Source organism: Perognathus longimembris, chromosome 12, assembly GCF_023159225.1.
Source record: "Perognathus longimembris pacificus isolate PPM17 chromosome 12, ASM2315922v1, whole genome shotgun sequence".
Classification (NCBI taxonomy): Eukaryota; Metazoa; Chordata; class Mammalia; order Rodentia; family Heteromyidae; genus Perognathus; species Perognathus longimembris.
This window is the reverse complement of record NC_063172.1, coordinates 66,326,188-66,345,472: the sequence shown is the minus strand read 5'-3', so window position 1 is coordinate 66,345,472 and position 19,285 is coordinate 66,326,188. Positions and strand designations below refer to the sequence as shown.

The 19,285-nt window shown below is 39.8% G+C and overlaps 1 protein-coding gene across 9 annotated transcripts in view; it reads right to left on the bottom strand.

Annotated features, from left to right (window-relative positions):
• Cspp1 (centrosome and spindle pole associated protein 1) overlaps positions 1 to 19,285 on the bottom strand; it is a 102,270-nt gene that overhangs the window by 81,921 nt on the left and 1,064 nt on the right. For all 9 annotated transcript variants that reach the window (XR_007212788.1, XM_048358703.1, XM_048358705.1 and 6 more), the window contains exons 2-3: positions 12,115 to 12,223; positions 10,006 to 10,105 (exon numbers count right to left, since the gene is read on the bottom strand). Coding sequence is in view for 8 of the 9 variants with exons in the window: in XM_048358703.1 (XP_048214660.1) it covers positions 10,006 to 10,105; positions 12,115 to 12,213 (199 nt within the window). In the remaining variant the exon portion in view is untranslated. The remainder of the gene's footprint in view (positions 1 to 10,005; positions 10,106 to 12,114; positions 12,224 to 19,285) is intronic.

Below are 19,285 nucleotides of genomic sequence, written 5' to 3'. Positions count from 1 at the left end.
TGATTCTGAGACTGGGATCAGGAAAAGTTTCAGATTTACAATGTTCTGATACATACTCATAAAAGGCAAATGTCATTCTCATCCATGAGCCCTAGCCAACCTGTTCTCTTGCACAGAACATTATTGTGTTTATCTCCTTCCAGAAATTTCTCTATGCATTTATAAGCAAATAATTTTGTATCCTTTGATATACACTCATGTGTGTGTTGAATTTACTTCTCTATCTAGACATTGCCTAGAAGCTTGTTTTCAAGATAGCAAAACAAAAGAAAACATTACCTCACTCTTTTGCTTAATTTTACTTCCATTTCTACAAAACAAGCACCTACAACAACTTTGTGTCCATTTTCAATTCTTGTCTTTAGTAATCTTTGCTACATGTTTCTGAGAAAAAATACTAAAGCTATGTGCTTTTAAAATTAAATTACCAAAGAATTTAAAGTTCAACTGTGTATAATGATTTTACATAATAGTTAACTTTTTTTTTTTGGCCAGTCCTGCGTCTTGGACTCAGGGCCTGAGCACTGTCCCTGGCTTCTTCCTGCTCAAGGCTAGAACTCTGCCACCTGAGCTACAGCGCCCCTTCTGGCCGTTTTCCATATATGTGGTACTGGGGAATCGAACCAAGAGCTTCATGTGTAGGAGGCAAGCACTCTTGCTGCTAGGCCATATTCCCAGCCCAATGGTTAACGTTTTTATAGTGGCACAATATGAAATTTTCCATTTCCATCTTTTAGGGATGCAATTCAGTGGCATTAAGTATCTATATTCACAATCCAATTCCAAATTTTTTTTCAACATCCCAAACAGAAACTCTGTAAAATGGATGTAATTTGTTCAAGAAAACTCAATTTTCAATAGCTGTTCTTCACATAGAACTCACAAGTTAAATGATATTTTGGGATGCTGACAATTAAATTATAAATACATAAATGAACTACACATTTTATGGTAAACTTCATGATACACACAATACTTAAACAGAATTGTTACAAAGAAAATTAGATTACAAGCCAGGGATTGGTGGCTCACGCCTGTAATCCTAGCTACTCAGGAGGCTAAAATCTAAGGATGGTGAAAGCCAGCCCAGGCACAAAAGCCTGTGAGACTCTTATCTCCAATTAACCACCAGAAAACCAGAAGTGGCAATGTGGCTCAAAGTGGTAGAGCACTTGCCTCGAGTACAAAAGGTCAGGGACAGCACACAGGCCCTAAGTTCAAGCTTCAGGACCAGCAAAAATAAAATTAGATTATAAGCACTGGTGGCTCCTGCCTATGTCCCAGCTACTCAGGATGCTGAGATGTGGAGACCTGAGATTCAATGTCAGCCCAGGGAAGTGTGTGAAATTTCATCTCAACTAACCAGAAACATTTCTGCACTGAATGTGTGACTCAAGTAATAGAGCATCAACTAAGCAAACAAACTTAGCAGGCTCAAGGCCCTGATTTCAAAGGTTCCAGTACCAGGAGGAAAAAAAAAAAAGATAAAGGACCACAAAAATCAAATTATCTAAACACAATAAAAATTCTGTAGCTACTTACAAGCATCACAGACAAAATAACTGACTAGTTAATAAAAATGACCATTTTTGTGCCTTGTGATGCAGCAGACCATGGGAACCTATTGTGTATGTGTCATATTACTGCTTTATTATATCACTGAAATGTTTCGGTGGGAGAGACCCAAAGTCAAAAACATAAATGCAAGTCTACTGATATTTACAGAACTAAAATCTGGCTTTCCTCAGTAAGCACTGTGGGACTGTGCTGATAAATACTTCTGGCTCATTCAATTCTTTGGTGACAAACCACGGGGGGGGGGGGGGGGGGGGGGGGGAACGGGACACAGCTCCTCACTCACTTCAAAAGACTGGAAAGCATTCCCACTGTATGGAATTTTCTATCATCCTGGGGAGGAACTCTTTCCTCACAAAGGAATCACATGCTTGTTTTAAGGGCTTGAGCTAAGAATTTAAGCCTAAGGAGAAAAATAGTTTTTATCCTCACATTCAGAACAGAGTAACACATTTGAAACAAATACAAGATTCAAGAGGACAAGGTCAATGCTTTCTCCACTTTTATAATGTCTGGTATACAACCTGTACACAAAAAATAGATCAAATAAATGTGGAAACCAATATATAACTGAATGCAAAAGAAGAATGAGAAAGGGAGGAAAAAAACACACTCATCTTGGTTTTTCACTTTGGAAGTGTGACTGCCCAGAGAGGAAGCATGACAATTAGTAACTGTAAGGTCCTCTCCCTGAGGGCTCCATGCAGATGCCCCCACCTCACTAAGTCTCCACCCAGTTACCTGGGTAACCTGCAGACCTGGAGGCAGTTACCTCCCCTTTCCCTGAGGTCACATCCTAGTCCACCTGGCCACACCCCTTGCCCCTGCCCTAGATGTAAGGCAGGGCTGGGTGGGGGTCTCTCTCTCTCCCTTCTCTCCGGCCATGGATCATTTTGGCCACAGGCCAGCAGTTTGGTACTAAACTTTCTCTCTTGCCTGAATACCGCGTGGCGTTCTCCTTTACCGGCTACCTACTTTAAAAACCTAACAGTAACTAGTTACTACACACCTAGTTATATAAGGTCACAATGGACATTCAAGGAGAAAAAAACAAGGATACAAAAGTACCTCCTAATAGGCTCAGCTCTCCTAGGATGAAACCAGCAATTTACAACTTTCTGAAATATCCTATATTTAAGGTGGCTTTTATAATCTATTTTAATTATACTTCACATTTATACAGAAGAATGGGGAAAATGTGATCAATGGATCACATTATGAATTATTGTTCATATAATGTTTTAGTTATCAAGTATACTTGGGCCATCTGCCAGTGGCTCACATCTGGAATCTTAACTATGCAAGAGGCTAAGGCCTGAGGACCCTAGTTCGAGCCAGACTGGGCAAGAAAGTCCATGAGGCTCTTACCTCCAATGTATCATCAAAAAGCTGGAAGTAGGGGCTGGGGATATAGCCTAGTGGCAAGAGTGCCTGCCTCGGATACATGAGGCCCTAGGTTCGGTTCCCCAGCACCACATATACAGAAAACGGCCAGAAGCAGCGCTGTGGCTCAAGTGGCAGAGTGCTAGCCTTGAGCGGGAAGAAGCCAGGGACAGTGCTCAGGCCCTGAGTCCAAAGCCCAGGACTGGCCAAAAAAAAAAAAGCTGGAAGTAGAACTGTGACTCAAAGTGCTAGAGTGCTAGTCTTTAGCAAAGAAGCTCAGAGGCAGCATCCAGGCTGTGAATTCAAGCTCCAAGACCAGCAGAAGAAAAAAAAAAAAGAGAGAGTACTTGGATTTCTAGTATTAATTCAAGCTGTAGCAACTGTTTTAATAGACCTGAAACCATATATCAAATGCGTCCTCTTTTAATGATAATCATAAGTTTTACATAAAATGTAGAGAGCCAAAAGCGAAATTCACCCTGACTTCTGGCTTACTCTCAAGGGTGTGCAAGGTCACAGCTTAGGGAGCCAACAACAAAGTTCATCCTAACCTCTGGCTATGTTGTTATCTCAAGGACATGCAAGGACATGGTTTACTTGAAGGACAGTACTAATCCTGAGATGTTTTATTATGTCCACAAGAGTCTGTTTTATGTAAACCATTCAACCATATCTTGTTTTACTGTCTGTTGTTATTTACCAATTTCAGGTCCTTCCTGTTTTCTTAAACCTTAGTTAATCCTATGCTATTTCCTGGTTGTCAAACTGCATATAAACTGGAATTTAAGAATACACATGGCTGCAGTCTTGAGTTAAAATCTCGAGATGCAGACCTCCCGTACCCCATCTTTGCCTCTTGTCTTTTTTCTCTTGTCTTGTATTTTTCCTTTTCTTTAATCCTTCCCCCCTCATCCAGGATTCCCTTTTCACTGCCAGCTGGCTAGGCAGAATAAAATATCTCAAATACATATTTTTGTAAAGTGGTACCAAAATTTTGTAGAACTGGACACAACCCATGAAAATAAAATTACAAGGGCTAAAGTTATGGAGTGCCTACATAGCATATATGAAGCCCTGATTTCAAACTCCACTGCTGCCAAAAATAATGAAAATTTTAAAATAAGAACTGTAGGGAATAATTTTTCTATTTGACTAAATATCAAAATCACATTTTAACTGACTTAGTACACTAAGAAACATAGTGAAACTTACTCATTCAGCTCAGTCTTAAAATGGTTCCAGCAACAAGTAAAGCATTCATGCCATTTTAGGATCATTTGAAGTGATGTCACCTCAAGTAAACATCTCTGAAGCTATAATAAAATGCCTCAGACCAATAACTAAAAGCACTTTATTTCTAAAAAGTCTTGAGTTAAAGTAGTATAAACTAAAGAATACAATCTTTTTTAAAATTAATCTTCGAATAAAATACTCCCCATAATAAGCCCATAAAACAAATTAGCATAGAATTGCTTCAGTACTACCTAATCAAGTATTTCACAAAATCAGAAGAAAAAAATGACAAGAAATAACAGTAAGCCTTTACATAGCAGCTAATTTACGAAGATGTGACTGCTTTGAGAAGAACACTGTACTCTCCTGTAGTAACAAGAACCCATATGGCTCAGCTCAAATTAAGTAAAAAATTAGAAGAGTACTAGGGATCTTATTTTTAACAAAATAAACTTAAGACTAAATTATTAAAAGGAATAATTAAGAGAACAAGGATTAGGGGAAATTTCCTTATATGTATTTTCTAAAATGTTTTTATTAACTGAAATGTTTGCCTTAATCTTTGGTCAACCTTAAACTTTAGAGCTCTTCAATATGACATTCTGATGCTGTTCTTTTCTTAGATTTTTAAATTACAATGTAATTTTTCTTCCTAATAATTCTTTTCCAAATTTCATTATGAGAATAAATACATTCAAAATGAATTTTTCAATTTTTGATTTTTGTCTTGCCAGGGCCTTGCACTTCCGGGGCAAATACTCCATCACTTAATCTCCTAGCTTTTTTGCTTCATTTTTCAGATAGAGGCACATCTTTGGTTAGGGCTGGCCTCCAATTGTGATTTTTCTACCTACACCTCCGACCTACCTGGGAATAGGAACACCCAACACTACACTCAGCTTGTCTGTTGAGATGGGGGTCTTCCTAATATTTTCCCCCTGATGAATCTGACTTCTGCCTCCCACGTAATTGACATTTAAGGCACACACCATCACAGATGACCATGAAAAAACAGTTTTTAACAGTCAACCAGCTAAAGATGTTCATGTCCATAATTCCAGCACCTGGAAAGCTGAAGCTGTGAAGGTGGCAAGTTGAAGCCAACATGAGCTACACAGTGAGACCTCATCTAATAAAAACAGGAAATAAATTTTAAAAAGCCAGGTACACTGACCACACTTATAATCCTAGGTTCTGCGGAGGTGGAATTTGGGGGGAAAGAAGCTCAAGAACAATCCAGACAATATTTGAGAAATTCCAACTCAAGCAATAAAAAGTAGGGCATGGAAATGTAAATCGGGGAATCAAGACTCCAGCCAGCCCAGGCATCAATTCAGTTTCTTTTCATTTTTTTTGGGGGGGGGCCAGTCCTGGGCCTTGGGACTCAGGGCCTGAGCACTGTCTCTGGCTTCTTTTTGCTCAAGGCTAGCACTCTACTACTTGAGCCACAGTGCCACTTCCGGCCTTTTCTAATATATATGGTGCTGAGGAATCGAACCCAGGGCTTCGTGTATAGGAGGCAAGCACTCAACCACTAGGCCATATTCCCAGCCCCACAAGCATCAATTCAAGACTGTATTCAAGAGTTAGAGGGCTGGGGATATAGCCTAGTGGCAAGAGTGCCCAGCACCACATATACAGAAAACGGCCAGAAGCGGCGCTGTGGCTCAAGTGGCAGAGTGCTAGCCTTGAGCGGGAAGAAGCCAGGGACAGTGCTCAGGCCCTGAGTCCAAGGCCCAGGACTGGCCAAAAAAAAAAAAAAGAGTTAGAGGCGTCGGGCTGGGGATATAGCCTAGTGGCAAGAGTGCCTGCCTCGGATACATGAGGCCCTAGGTTCGATTCCCCAGCACCACATATACAGAAAACGGCCAGAAGCGGCTCAAGTGGCTGTGGCTCAAGTGGCAGAGTGCTAGCCTTGAGAGGGAAGAAGCCAGGGACAGTGCTCAGGCCCTGAGTCCAAGGCCCAGGACTGGCCCAAAAAAAAAAAAAAAAGAGTTAGAGGCATGGGGCTGGGGATATGGCCTAGTGGCAAGAGAGCTTGCCTCGTATACATGAGGCCCTGGGTTCGATTCCCCAGCACCACATATACAGAAAACGGCCAGAAGTGTCACTGGACAGTGCTCAGGCCCTGAGTTCAAGCCCCAGGACTGGCAAAAAAAAAGAGTTAGAGGCATGGCTCAAGTAGTAAAGTGCCTGCTTAGCAAGCACACCATGAGTATTGCTCAGATTGTCAAAAAGTTAAAATGGTAATAATAATCTAACTCCCAGTAACAAGTAAATCTCTTTACCTTACTTTGATACTGTAATATTTGCTTTGCAGAGTTCCAAAGTGATGACTTCAAAGCCCGAAAGGTAAAATGAATCTAGTTAATTTTGAAACTTCAAATGTTGATCGATAGCATTCTGATTTAAGGAGAGAATTCTAGAATTGATCATTTAAAAAACACCTAAGGAGGTTAGATACAGAAGACGAATTCCTTAAGTACCTAAGCTTAGAGGTGAAGCAGCTAGGGGGAGGGGGGGAGAGAAAGAAAGAAAAGAAACAAGAGTATGTCAAGTGTCCCCCAAGACCACCCACAGGCCTGATGACCGGCCATTACTCAAGCAAGATGCAATAACTGAGTCATTGTTACCACCACAGTTACAGCTTATAAAGGCAAACTTAACAAGAAAAAGCATGCTAGGCAAAGTCCAAAAGCATCGAGATAGGAATTTCCACAAGGTCTTCCCCAATGGAATCATACAGGGCACAACAAATGCTGAAGACTGTACCAAGAACTGATCACCTCTGACTAGCACGTGCCAAAATTCTGGACTCTCCAGAAGTAAGTATCCAACATAAATCATATGATCTGTTCAGACAGTTTGGGGCATGATAAAACATCCTTGTCATGTAAGCCGACTTTTATTACAATATAGGAAACTGTTTATTTGCTAAATTCCAGGCACAGGCCAAGCTTGCAAGCAGACCTTTCTAAGGATAGGCAATTCCAGGCTTACTCTGTTGTTTTCTACACAGGAAGAGAAAAACAGTAGAAAGAGTACTTGAATAAAATAGAAAAAAAAAAAAACACTAGGGAGGGTTTGTACGATGGCTTTGAGAGAGAAGACAATGTATTAAGACAGTGTGATATGATGTGAATTTGGGCAGCATCGGGCACATCGGATGATGGAAGTAACTTAATTTAAGAAGAGTTCCACAGTTGCACATTTTTTCCACCCTGCCAGGTGTTTTCTACCTTTATGTAGAAAAAACAAGAGCAGTCCTGAAAACCAAGAGTAGAACACTTCATTCAAGAAGGAAGTAACTATATGCTAATAAGAAAGGTTGAAAAGATGAGATTTAAGAATTAACCATTACAATTTAACTCTATTAGGGTATGATATGAATGATCGTGAAACATCTGTGGGTTAGCAGTAAGCAGCTTGATACATAGCTGAATTAAGGGAGATGAAGCTGGGCACCAGTGCCCCACACCTCTAAGCCTAGCTACTCGAGAGGCTGAGATCTGAGGATCATGGTTCAAAGCCAGCCTGAGCAAGAAGGTCTGTGAGACCACCAAAAAGCCAGAAGTAGAGCTGTGGCTCAACTGGTAGAGTGTCAAAAGAGGCTGAGGTACAGTGCCCAGGCCCTAAGCTCAAACCCCAGTACTGGCATTAAATAAATAAATAGTAGTTGAAGTGAAAAAAAACTGGAGGCAGTAAATATAGACAAAAATTTTTTAAGTTTTGCAATAAAAAAGAACTGGCAGTAACTTGCAGAATATAAAGGATTTTATCTTTTTAGAAGATAGATGATACCTTACAGCAGTATTTGTATTAGGGTATAAATGATGTTATTAGTGAGGGAAAATATTGTTAGGTGAGAAGAAAAATTGATGAAATATTTTGAGTAAAAGAGTATAAGTAGAGGGTTGAGATAAAAGACAATTCACCTATAGGAGGGAAGGCATAATAAGTAGCTACAAATGTGGATTGGACAAAACATGGAAGGATATGAGATAGGCAAATTCTAGGTGCTTCTACTGTCCCGTAATATAGAAAGCGAAACCATTAGGAAGGGTGGTGTGGTAGGTTTAGAGACAAGGCAATAGTGTGGTAGGATACAAATTAGACCAATGGAGAATTTCCAGCAGCATCAGGGCCCATTTGAGGTTAGTAGTAACTACTTGAATAAAAATTCTATTTCAAGAAAAGTACCTTGACTTAAATATACTATAAATGTACTATATGCTATAATACACATATACCGTTTATACATGCATATACATATGCACATGTATTACATGTGTATACATGTCTATATATATACACATGCGTGTGCATATATGTATATATGTATATGTTTTCTCCACCCAAATTCAGCTATGTAGGTGTTAACATACAAGAGACACAGAATTGGACTTAACTAGAAGAGATTTTGCCAAATGAGCTATAAAATAGTCCAGATGAGAATAGTTTGAGTCAAACAGAAACAATTTTTGAATCATATTTGGCTTTACTTCTTTGTTAAAGTTTTAGCCACCATCAATGATTCCCAAAATGCATCTTAAAACTATTCACATTTTCTTAAAAATTATACCTACCAACAGGTCAAAATGGTTAAAAAAAAAAGTGTCCAAATACTTGCATACTAAAACTATCACAAATCAATATGACTCTAGTATTGTTTTTAATTTATGTGGTACTACAGCCATCCCCCCTCCCTTTTTAGCTTTATTTCTCAGGTAACGTCTCACTTTGGTTGCCTAGAGCAAGCCTGGACTAAGATCTTCCTACCTACCCCTACCATGTAGCTGGGATGACAGGTATACGCCATTGTGCCCAGCCTATTTTTTTGTGTGTGTGTGAAGTCTCATTAGCGTCTGTGTCTTGTTTTGTTTTTCTGTTTGCTTGTTTATTTGCCCAAATAAGGGTTGCTCAAATTGCAACCCTCCTAAGTGGTTGGGAATAATATTAATTTTTATACCTTTATCATTAATAATACAATTATCTATACATTATGATCCTTAATCAAATGTTTTACATCTTTTAAGTATATTAGATTGAAACAAAAGTCCACCATTTTCTTCAATATACAAACACATTCCATTCAGACTTTCTAATTAGTTTTTTGTTGTTGTTGTTGTTTTTGCCAGTCCTGGGCCTTGGACTCAGGGCCTGAGCACTGTCCCTGGCTTCTTTTTGCTCAAGGCTAGCACTCTGCCACTTGAGCCACAGCTCCACTTCTGGCCATTTTCTATGTATGTGGTGCTGAGGAATCAAACCTAGGGCTTCATGCATACAAGGCAAGCACTCTACCACTAGGCCATATTCCCAGCCCCTAATTTTCAACCTTTCCATGATTTCTACACATATTTTTTTGCTAGAACCAAATCTTGACCTTAGAAGCCTAGCCCTTTGAACTCGAGCCTAGCTGGCGCTGCTTGGCTTGCCTACTCAAAGCAATCTATCACTTGAGCCACATCTCCAGCCTGGGTATTTTGCTAGTTGATTAGAAAAGAAAATGTTTCAGATTTTTCTGCCCAGGCCGACTTCAAACCACAATTCTTCAAGTTTTAGCCTCCTCTAGCTAGGCATGAACCCCTGGCACCCAGCTTTGATTTTTTTTTTAATCTTATCTAAGGTAATACTAATAAAATAAGCACAAGGTTCTCCTCATGTTGTTTCATATGCAATCCATATTGTCTCATGAATGATTCCAGAAAGTAAAGATTTAGAATTTCAAATGTTTTCTTCTAACAAAGACAAATTTCCTTCACAAGGACCTACTGAAGATATCTTACAGTCAGTACAGCATATCTCATAACATACCTAAGGACCCCTTGGTCTGTTGACTGTTTGGTGGTATGTTTTCTTTAGCCATGGTAACTAATATTTTACTATTTTCAGCAAGCTTCTCTGAAGGCTTTCTCTGAAAGAGACGTAATGTTTATAAATTAGGGGCAAGGAACTACACAAAATTAATCAAAAACATTAAACAATTAATCAAAACATTAAACAGCTTCACAAGATTACATGATACTTAATAGCAGAGATTTAAATATAAGATTTGAGATACTATGCAAGCAAAGTTATATATTGTAATAAATATTCTAATATTTAATTTATGTACTTATCAACAAGTGAATTCTACATTAATCAGTAAAAGAATATGTAAAAACTATGCCATCATAAGGCTTAAAAACTGTTGGTGAGACATAACAACAAACATGATACATAAATTATGTGATATGAAAAGAGGGAACAGGGCAGGAGCTATGGGAAAAAAGTAGAGTAAGGTTGGTAAGCCCAGAAATGCTGGAAAAAAGACTGTAAGGCTTCAATGAGCAGATGATCTTGAACTGACACTTTTAAAAGATTACTATTTGAGGTTACAATAAACATATTTAAAGCTACATACTAAACTATGTAACTCCAAACATTGCATGCTAGCCTGCATTACTATAGGAATTAAGAGCACAGACTTTGGAACTAGATGAAGGTTATAGTCCTGAACCTACCTCCTGTGTCTACCTGGATAAATTATTCAACTCCCTTGAATTTTACTTCCTTGGTCTATGTTTTTTAATGGCCTTTACTTCACAGGGATTTTTTTTGTTGTTTTTGTTGTTGTTGTTGTTGTTTGCCAGTCCTGGGGCTTGGACTCAGAGCCTAAGCACTGTCCCTGGTTTCTTTCTGCTCAAGGCTAGCACTCTACCTCTTGAGCCACAGCACCACTTCTGGCTTTTTCTGATTATGTGGTGCTGAGGAATCGAACCCAGGGCTTCGTGCATGCTAGGCAAGCACCCTACCACTAAGCCACATCCCCAGCCCTCACAGGGATATAAGTAAACTAAATGTATATGATACATCTAAACTAAATGATGCATCCTTGGCATAACCCATTTACATGACAGATTATATGGGAGGAAGAAAACCAAGTATGATGACTCAGGAAATAAGCACTGGAAAAGTCAAGTTAACAAGGGTCAATGCCTAGTTCTACTAACTCTTTTCACCTTAGTCTCAGTATTTAATTTTCCATCTCTGTTTATGCATTTAGACAATCACAACAGCATGACTGATCACATAGATTACTATGAAATATAATCTTTTAAGCCTATGCCTTGTCAACACTTAACACTCAAAAAATAGTAATTATGCAGGTAAAACTACTACACGATTATAGAATATCCAAATTATGTATGCTGATAAATCTTATTAGACACTAACACAAAGGTAAGACAGATATCACTTGGGCAAAGCAATCCACATACATATTCCTATTACGACAGAACATATGGCACAGACCACTTGCTATATCTTATTACATACACTTAGTCCATGAAAGATCATTACATATCTATCTCATTAGCACAGTGTTTTCAAGGCCTAACAATACCTAGCATAATCTCAGAATTTGCTAAATGGACAAATTACTTTCACCAAAATGAGAATAACTTTAAAACTTTTTAGACACTGTTTACAGGAATAGTTTTAACAAATTAATCTTCTTCAAAGCAAACAGTACAAAATAAACTACCCAAATGAATTCACTAATAGAGATCTCAAAGAATTTTATATCCACTAATTAACTTTCTCACATAGAATGAGAACTTTCTAGTACATCTGTACAGTATAGATTCTATATTTCTTTGTACTGTCTCCCCACATCTTATGAAGCACATAATTACATATTAAAGCTCCAACAAAGGAGGGAAGAAATGCTGTAAGATATAAAACACCACAAAAGAAAAACCATCCTCAAAACCACTGAAATCTTGTCTGAAGTCAGGCTCTCAAGAGTCAGGATGAGAGCATAACCAAACTGTATGTATAAAAAAGAAGATATTCATTTATAAAAAGGAATGTTTTTGTATTTACAGTGGTGTAATCCCCAGAAATTATTCTAATAAAGCATGTTAGAAGAAAACTGCTAACCTTCATTTCCATATAGGGTGGATCATTTTCTAATTCTGCTTTGTCTCTGGCCAGTTTGGCTTTTTGATCTTCAATAAACTCATCTAAATTATCGGCCATTTTGCAGATGCTGGAAAAAAAAAACTTGAATGAGCACAACTTTATCACAGGGTTTTTTTCATTTCTTTATTGTCAAAGTGATGCGCAGAGGGATTAGTTTTATACGTCAGGTATTGAGTACATTTCTTATCCAACTTGTAACCTCCTTCCTCATTTTTCCCCTTACTCCCCCTCCCCATTTACCTCCCCCTCCTGAATTGTACAGTTTGGTTTACACCATATAGTTTTGTAAGTATTGCTGTTGCATTGGTTTATCTTTTTATCCTTTGTCCCTCGATTTTGGTATTCCCTTTCCAAACTTCCCTAGTCCCAATACATGTATACACAATATCCAGAGTACTAAAATCAGTTACAGTGTTATCAGAGGTAAAACCATGGGTAAAAAAATACCCAAAGGGGGGGGGGGGGCACATAATTTCACATGGCAGTAAGATGACTGATTCTACTTTTCTCACTCAATCTCACTTACCAAACTAGAACCTCAAACTTAAACTTGATGCTGGATGTAATGATCACACTCGAACCCCCCTAGGAAGAGTCAGGAGGTACAGTGAGGAGGACAGTTCAAGGACATCCCAGGCAAAAAGTTAGCCAGATGCAGTCACAGTAAATAAGCTGGTAATGATACCCATCTAGGGTCCCAGCTACAAAGGTCATCAATAGGAAGATGAAGTTGCCCCAGGCAAAAACGTGACCCACCCTCCAAGCTGAAAAATAACTTAAAAAAAAAAAAAGAAAATCCTGATCATAAATAGTCCTGCCTCCTTCTCTTCAATTCTGTAGTAAAGTCTAAAACACTTTTAAAAATCTGATGAAAATAGATTACATGTATGAAAGTATCTTAATGAAACCCCCATTATTTTGTATAATATATGCTCACAAAAAGCTTATATAATCACTATCCACACATAATAAATAGTAAATCCTTAAAACATCATTTCCCTCCCCCAAATGTTTTTAATAGCTAACAATACTTTCTAACTTGCTGAAAAGTCACAAAAATGATACTAAGCACCCTTACACTCTCTTTACTAATTTCCTAGTTTTCAGATTTTACCATTTTATCCTTTGCACATCTCTATAGCAGTTATACAAATTCTAATTCAGAGGGCAAAGTGCACGTATCACAGCCCTTGGCACATACTCTCTCTAGGGTGTACGTCTCAAGAACTGAGTGGGAGTGCGAGCCATGGTTCAGAGAAAACATACTTGCCTAGCACGTGAGGCCTAGGCTCAGTCCTCTACCACTTGAGTCCCATCTCCAGCCCTTGGGACAAATTTCTACATAACTTTGATTTAGCAACTTCAGAAATACTGTTTTTAAAAAATCTATTTCCCATATTCCAGTTGTATCAGCTGGCTCATACTGGCCTTTAACATCTTATTTTTCCCGTTACCCAAGTCAGGATCCAGATTAGGTTAGGTACTGTACTTCGTTGTTCTGTCTTTTCAGCCTTCTTTAACTTGGAACATCTCTACAGCCTTCATCTCCTATGACATTAATATTTTTAATAAAATCTACCCACTATCTACGTTTAATAAATAGACCATTCCCAATCCAGAGTTTAACATTAGTCAAAAGAACATTAGTTCTTTATGACTAAATTCAGATCATACACTCTCAGCAGGAACACTACTTATGTACTGTGTACTCTTCTCAAGGTGTATCACCAGTAAAAATATACGGTACCTACCCTATTTTTTTATTAATTGTTCCAGAAGTTGCTTGACTTCTCTACTATTATTCCCTTGTAGTCAGAGCAATCTGAGAAGGACAATTTTGTAGATACCCTACCCCTGGCCAAAATTTTCCCCTAGGATTAATACCAAGTGTTGGTGTTGTTCTCTGGTACTGGGGCCTCACCCTCTTGCTGGTCTTCTTTCCTTTCAGCGGGCACTCTCACACTTGAGCCATGCCTCCATTGCCACCTTTTTGCTAGCTAACTGGATTTGTTTGTTTCTGCTCAGGCTGGCTTCAACCCACAATCCTCAGAGCTCAGCCTCTTGAAGAACTAGTATTACAGTGTGATTCTTGATTGATCCAACCTTATTCAAGGCTACAAAATGCCTAGTTCCATCATTTCCTATACATTTATTTCCTTGTTATTGTTAGCAAGAGCCCTCAGTTCATCCCACTTAATTTTAGCCTTATGATCTGTGAACTCATGAATTTCATATTTAATAAGCTCTGGAATTGTTTTTTTTGTGTGTGTGTGTTGGTCGTGGGACTTGAACTCAGAACATGGGGGCTATCTCTGAGCTTTTTCACTCAAGGTTAGCACTCTACCACTTTGAACCCCTTCCGGTTTTCTAGTGGTTAATTGGAAATAAGTCTCACGTACTTTCCTGCCAGGGCTGGCTTCAAATCACAATCCTCTTCAGCCTCTTCAGTAGCTGGGATTACAGGCATGAGCCACTGGCATCCTGCTCTCAAATTGCTTTTAAATTGTTAAGTTATAGTCTTAAATGAGAAGTAACTTACATGTCATAGAATTCACTCCTTCTACAGATAAAGAAGATATGAAATACACGCACTATGGAATATTACAGTCATAAAGAAAAGTGAAATCAGGTCATTTGCAAGAAGATGGATGAAACTAGAAGACATCATACTGAGCAAGACAAGCTAGGCTCAAAATTATCCAAAATAGGAGCTGGGGGCTGGGAATATGGCCTAGGGCAAGAGTGCTGGCCTCCTATACATGAAGCCCTGGGTTCGATTCCCCAGCACCACATATATAGAAAAGGCCAGAAGTGGCGCTGTGGCGCAAGTTGGCAGAGTGCTAGCCTTGAGCAAAAAGAAGCCAGGGACAGTGCTCAGGCCCTGAGTTCAAGCCCCAGGACTGGCCACAAAAAGAAAAAAAAAAAATAGGGGCTGGGAATATGGCCTAGTGGTAGAGTGCTTGCCTAGCATACATGAAGTCCTGGGTTCAATTCCTCAGCACCACATACCTAGAAAAAGCCAGAAGTGGCGCTGTGGCTCAAGTGGCAGAGTGCTAGCCTTGAGCAAAAGGAAGCCACAGACAGTGCTCAGGCCCTGAGTTCAAGCCCCAAGACTGGAAAAAATATATCTGAAATATTGTGTTTTTAATCATATGTGGGAGTTAGACCTAAAAGACATACATACCTACAGATATACATAAATATATATCATCATCGTATACTTGAACACTCAGGTGGTCCACAGACTGCACAGGGAGAGAAGGGAGAATGGAAGAAGAAGAGGGTGAACAACTTTGAAACGTGTTCCAAGTGTATGTGAGAGCTGGGAATGTGGCTTAGTGGTAGAGTGCTTGCCAAGTATATGTGAGAGCAGCACAGAGAAAACGAAGGGTTAACAGTGGGGCAGGCGGGGGCACGGGAACTTGCAGGAAAGAGTTGATGCTGGTGGGGAGGTAAAAGCGTTTGAATACCTTCCAGGGAGATTATTTGCAACAGTGAAAATGGAACAGGAAACCTTGTTGGAGATGCAGTTTTTCAGGGGGTTGAAAGATAAGGAGTATGATACAGGGGTGAAATTAGTTAGAATGCAATATAAATTCCCATACACACCCAGTATAACTAATATAAGCTAATTAAAAAATTCACTCATGGGGCTGAGAATGTGGCTTAGTGAGGGAGCGCTTGCCTACCATGCGCAAAGCCCTGGGTTCGACTCCTCAGTACCACATAAACAGAGAAAGCAGGAAGTGGCTCAGTGACTCAAGTGGTAGAACTCTACCCTTGAGCAAAAGCAGCTCAGGCAGAGTACCCAAGCCCTGAGTTCAAGCCCCAGGACTGACAAAAAATATAAGATAAAATAAAAATTCACTCATTCTAGTGAACAGCTAGAATGAGTTTTAGGAAATTCTGAGTTTTTCAATATTATGACAATCATGTTTTATAATGTTCCACCACCCAACCACACTACTGGAATAGCCCTCTGGCCCATAAGGTCAACAAAGACCTCATAGAGAGAGGAAAAACAAGGGACGATATCAACTCTCAAAGACTACGTGGTCAATAAATGTGATGTGAAACAAAGGTCATTCAGTAAGGGGAAAAAAGGTAGGCCTTTCCAGGTGCTTGTAGTTCACACCTGTAATCCTAGCTACTCAAGGAGGCTGAGATCTGAGGATTCGAACCCAGCTAGGGCAGAAAAGTGTGTGAGACTCATCTCCAAGAAACCACTCAGAAAATGCCTGAAGCGGTTCTGTGGCTTAGGTGGAAGAGCACTAGCTTTGAGCAAAAGCAGCTCAGGGGAAGCACTCAGGCCCAGAGTTCAAGCTCCAGGGCCATTACCAAAAAAAAAAGGGGGGGGGGGGGGTAGGCCTCGCCCATCTGTAAAGCCCAATAAATATAAAGCAAAAGTTTTAGAAGGCAATTTCTTTTGCTTCATCTCCTTTAATGTGTTATTATCTTTAAATAGCTGTAAAAAGGGTTTTCAGTCAAGCACTGGTTGGTGGCTCACACCTGTAATCCTAGCTCCTCAGAGGCTGAGATCTGAAGGTCATAGTTCAAAACCAGCTCAGGAAGGAAAGTACATGAGATTCTTATCTCCAATTAACCACCAGAAAACTAGAGGTGGCCCTGTGGCTCAAAGTGGTAGAGCACTAGCCTTGACCAAAAGAGTTCAGGGACAGCGCCAGGACCCTAGTTCAAGCCCCACGATCAACCAAAAAAAAAAAAAAGAGGGGGGGGTTCAATTCACTATAACAATTTATGGATACAATGCATCTGTGTATATGTGTGTGCTTATGTGTACGTGTGTATGTATGTGTGTGTGCTGGTACTGCTGCTTGAACTCAGAACCTCCCACGCTTCCTTAGTTTTTTTGTTCAAGGCTGTTCAAGTACTCTACCCAAAGAGCCTCACCTCGGGGCTGGGAATGTGGCCTAGTGGTAAAGTGCTCGCCTCCTATACATGAAGCCCTGGGTTCGATTCCTCAGCACCATATATATAGAAAACGCCGGAAGTGGCGCTGTGGCTCAAGAGGTACAGTGCTAGCCTTGAGCAAAAAGAAGCCAGGGACAGTGCTCAGACCCTGAGTCTATGCCCCAGGACTGGCAACAAAAACGAAACAAATAAACCAAAGAGCCTCACCTCCACAGCAGACTTTCTGGGGGTTAATTAAAAATAAGAGTAGGAAGGACTTTCTGCCATGCTGGCTTCAAAACCTCATCCTCCTCTATAGCTAGATTACAGGCATGATTCACAAGCACCTAGCAGTACACTGCATCTTGATCAATGTTACCCTTCCACCAGCTTCCCCTCCATCTATTCTAACCCCACCCGCCCTTTAAGTTACCTGCTTCCATTTTTTGTTTTGTTTTTTGCCAGTCCTGAGACTTGAACTCAGGGCCTGAGCACTGTCCCTGGCTTCTTTTTGCTCAAAGCTAGCACTCCACCACTTGAGCCACAGCGCCACTTGCGGCTTTTTCTATATATGTAGTGCTGAGGAATCGAACCCGGGGCTTCATGTATACGAGGGGAGCACTCTACCGCTAGGCCACATTCCCAGCCAACCTGGTTCCATTTTTACATATACAAGTTAAATGCTATGAAGTCAACTACTTTAAAGAGTATAGCTAAAGCCCTGGAAGAGACAGGAAAAGGGAGATGATCCAGAATTAAGTACTGGGCTTGAAAGAGTGACAGAAGCTAGATAAAAGTAGAAATAAGGAAAAAATAAATAATTAAAAGGCAGGGGCATGAGGATGGTGAGTTCAAAGCTATTTCATGCTATAGAGTAAGTTACAGGCAGCCTGGGCTACATAGGGAATGTTAAAGAAAATAAGGGAGACAGTAATAGTTCCTATCTGTAATCTTTGCAGAGATCAAATGGATTAAAGTTCACGGCCTGCCACTTCACCATCTCAATCAATAGCTAGGCAAAGTGTTATAGGCCTGTCATCCTACTACACAGGAGGCTGAGATCACAGTTCCAGGCCATCCAAGACAAAAAAAAAGGCACAAGACCCCATCTAAAAACAAACAAAAAAGACAAGCAGGGCTGGGGATATGGCCTAGTGGCAAGAGTGCTCGCCTCGTATACATGAAGCCCTGGGTTCGATTCCCCAGCACCACATATACAGAAAATGGCCAGAAGTGGCACTGTGGCTCAAGTGGCAGAGTGCTAACCTTGAGCAAAAGGAAGCCAGGGACAGTGCTCAGGCCCTGAGTCCAAGGCCCAGGATTGGCCAAAAACAAAACAAAACAAAACAAAAAAGACAAGCAATAAATTTGATGTTTAGGGAACAATGAATTCTTTTTTAAATAGAAAAGAAAGTTTTTACATTTAAAAATATATTGAGGCTTTTACTAGTAAAGCAACACATAAACTTTCTCCCATTATTTACTTTTAAAAATAACATATAGCTTTACTAAACATAGTCCAAGCCAACAAAAGTTAATGCATTTCAGTTATTATTAACTTGCTTGTCCTCACAAAAGATTCTTCCTGCCAAATATTCAGAATACTTCAACAACAAACAAGTTTTCATGTAAAAAACTCGATTTTGTTATTAAAGGGGGGGGGAGAGTGTTTGGTTATGTTTTTAGAGACAAGATCTGACCATGCATCATGGGCTGGTCTAGAATTCACTTGGTAGCCCAAACTAGCCTTAAGCTCTCAATCTTCCTGCCTCAGCCTCCCAAGCAAGGGACTCCAGGAATGCACTAGCACAATCAACTAAGAAAAATAAATTACTTCTTAAAATTCTAACTGTCCTAAATATTTTGTCTGACAGAAATGAGGTAATGCGGGCTGGGAATGTGGCCTAGTGGCAAGAGTGCCTGCCTCCTATACATGAAGCCCTGGGTTCCATTCCCCAGCACTACACATATAGAAAACGGACAGAAGTGGCACTGTGGCTCAAGTGGCAGAGTGCTAGCCTTGAGCAAAAAGAAGCCAGGGACGGTGCACGGTGCTCAGGCCGAGTCCGAGCTTCAAGACTGGCCAAAAAAAAAAAAAAAAGAAATGAGGTAATGCACATCTATATAGGAGTTTATACAAAAGAGAGCAAAAAGCAAAACCATTACTGATATAAAGTAAAACTAGATCTTTTACACCTAAGGTTTCCATGGAAACCTA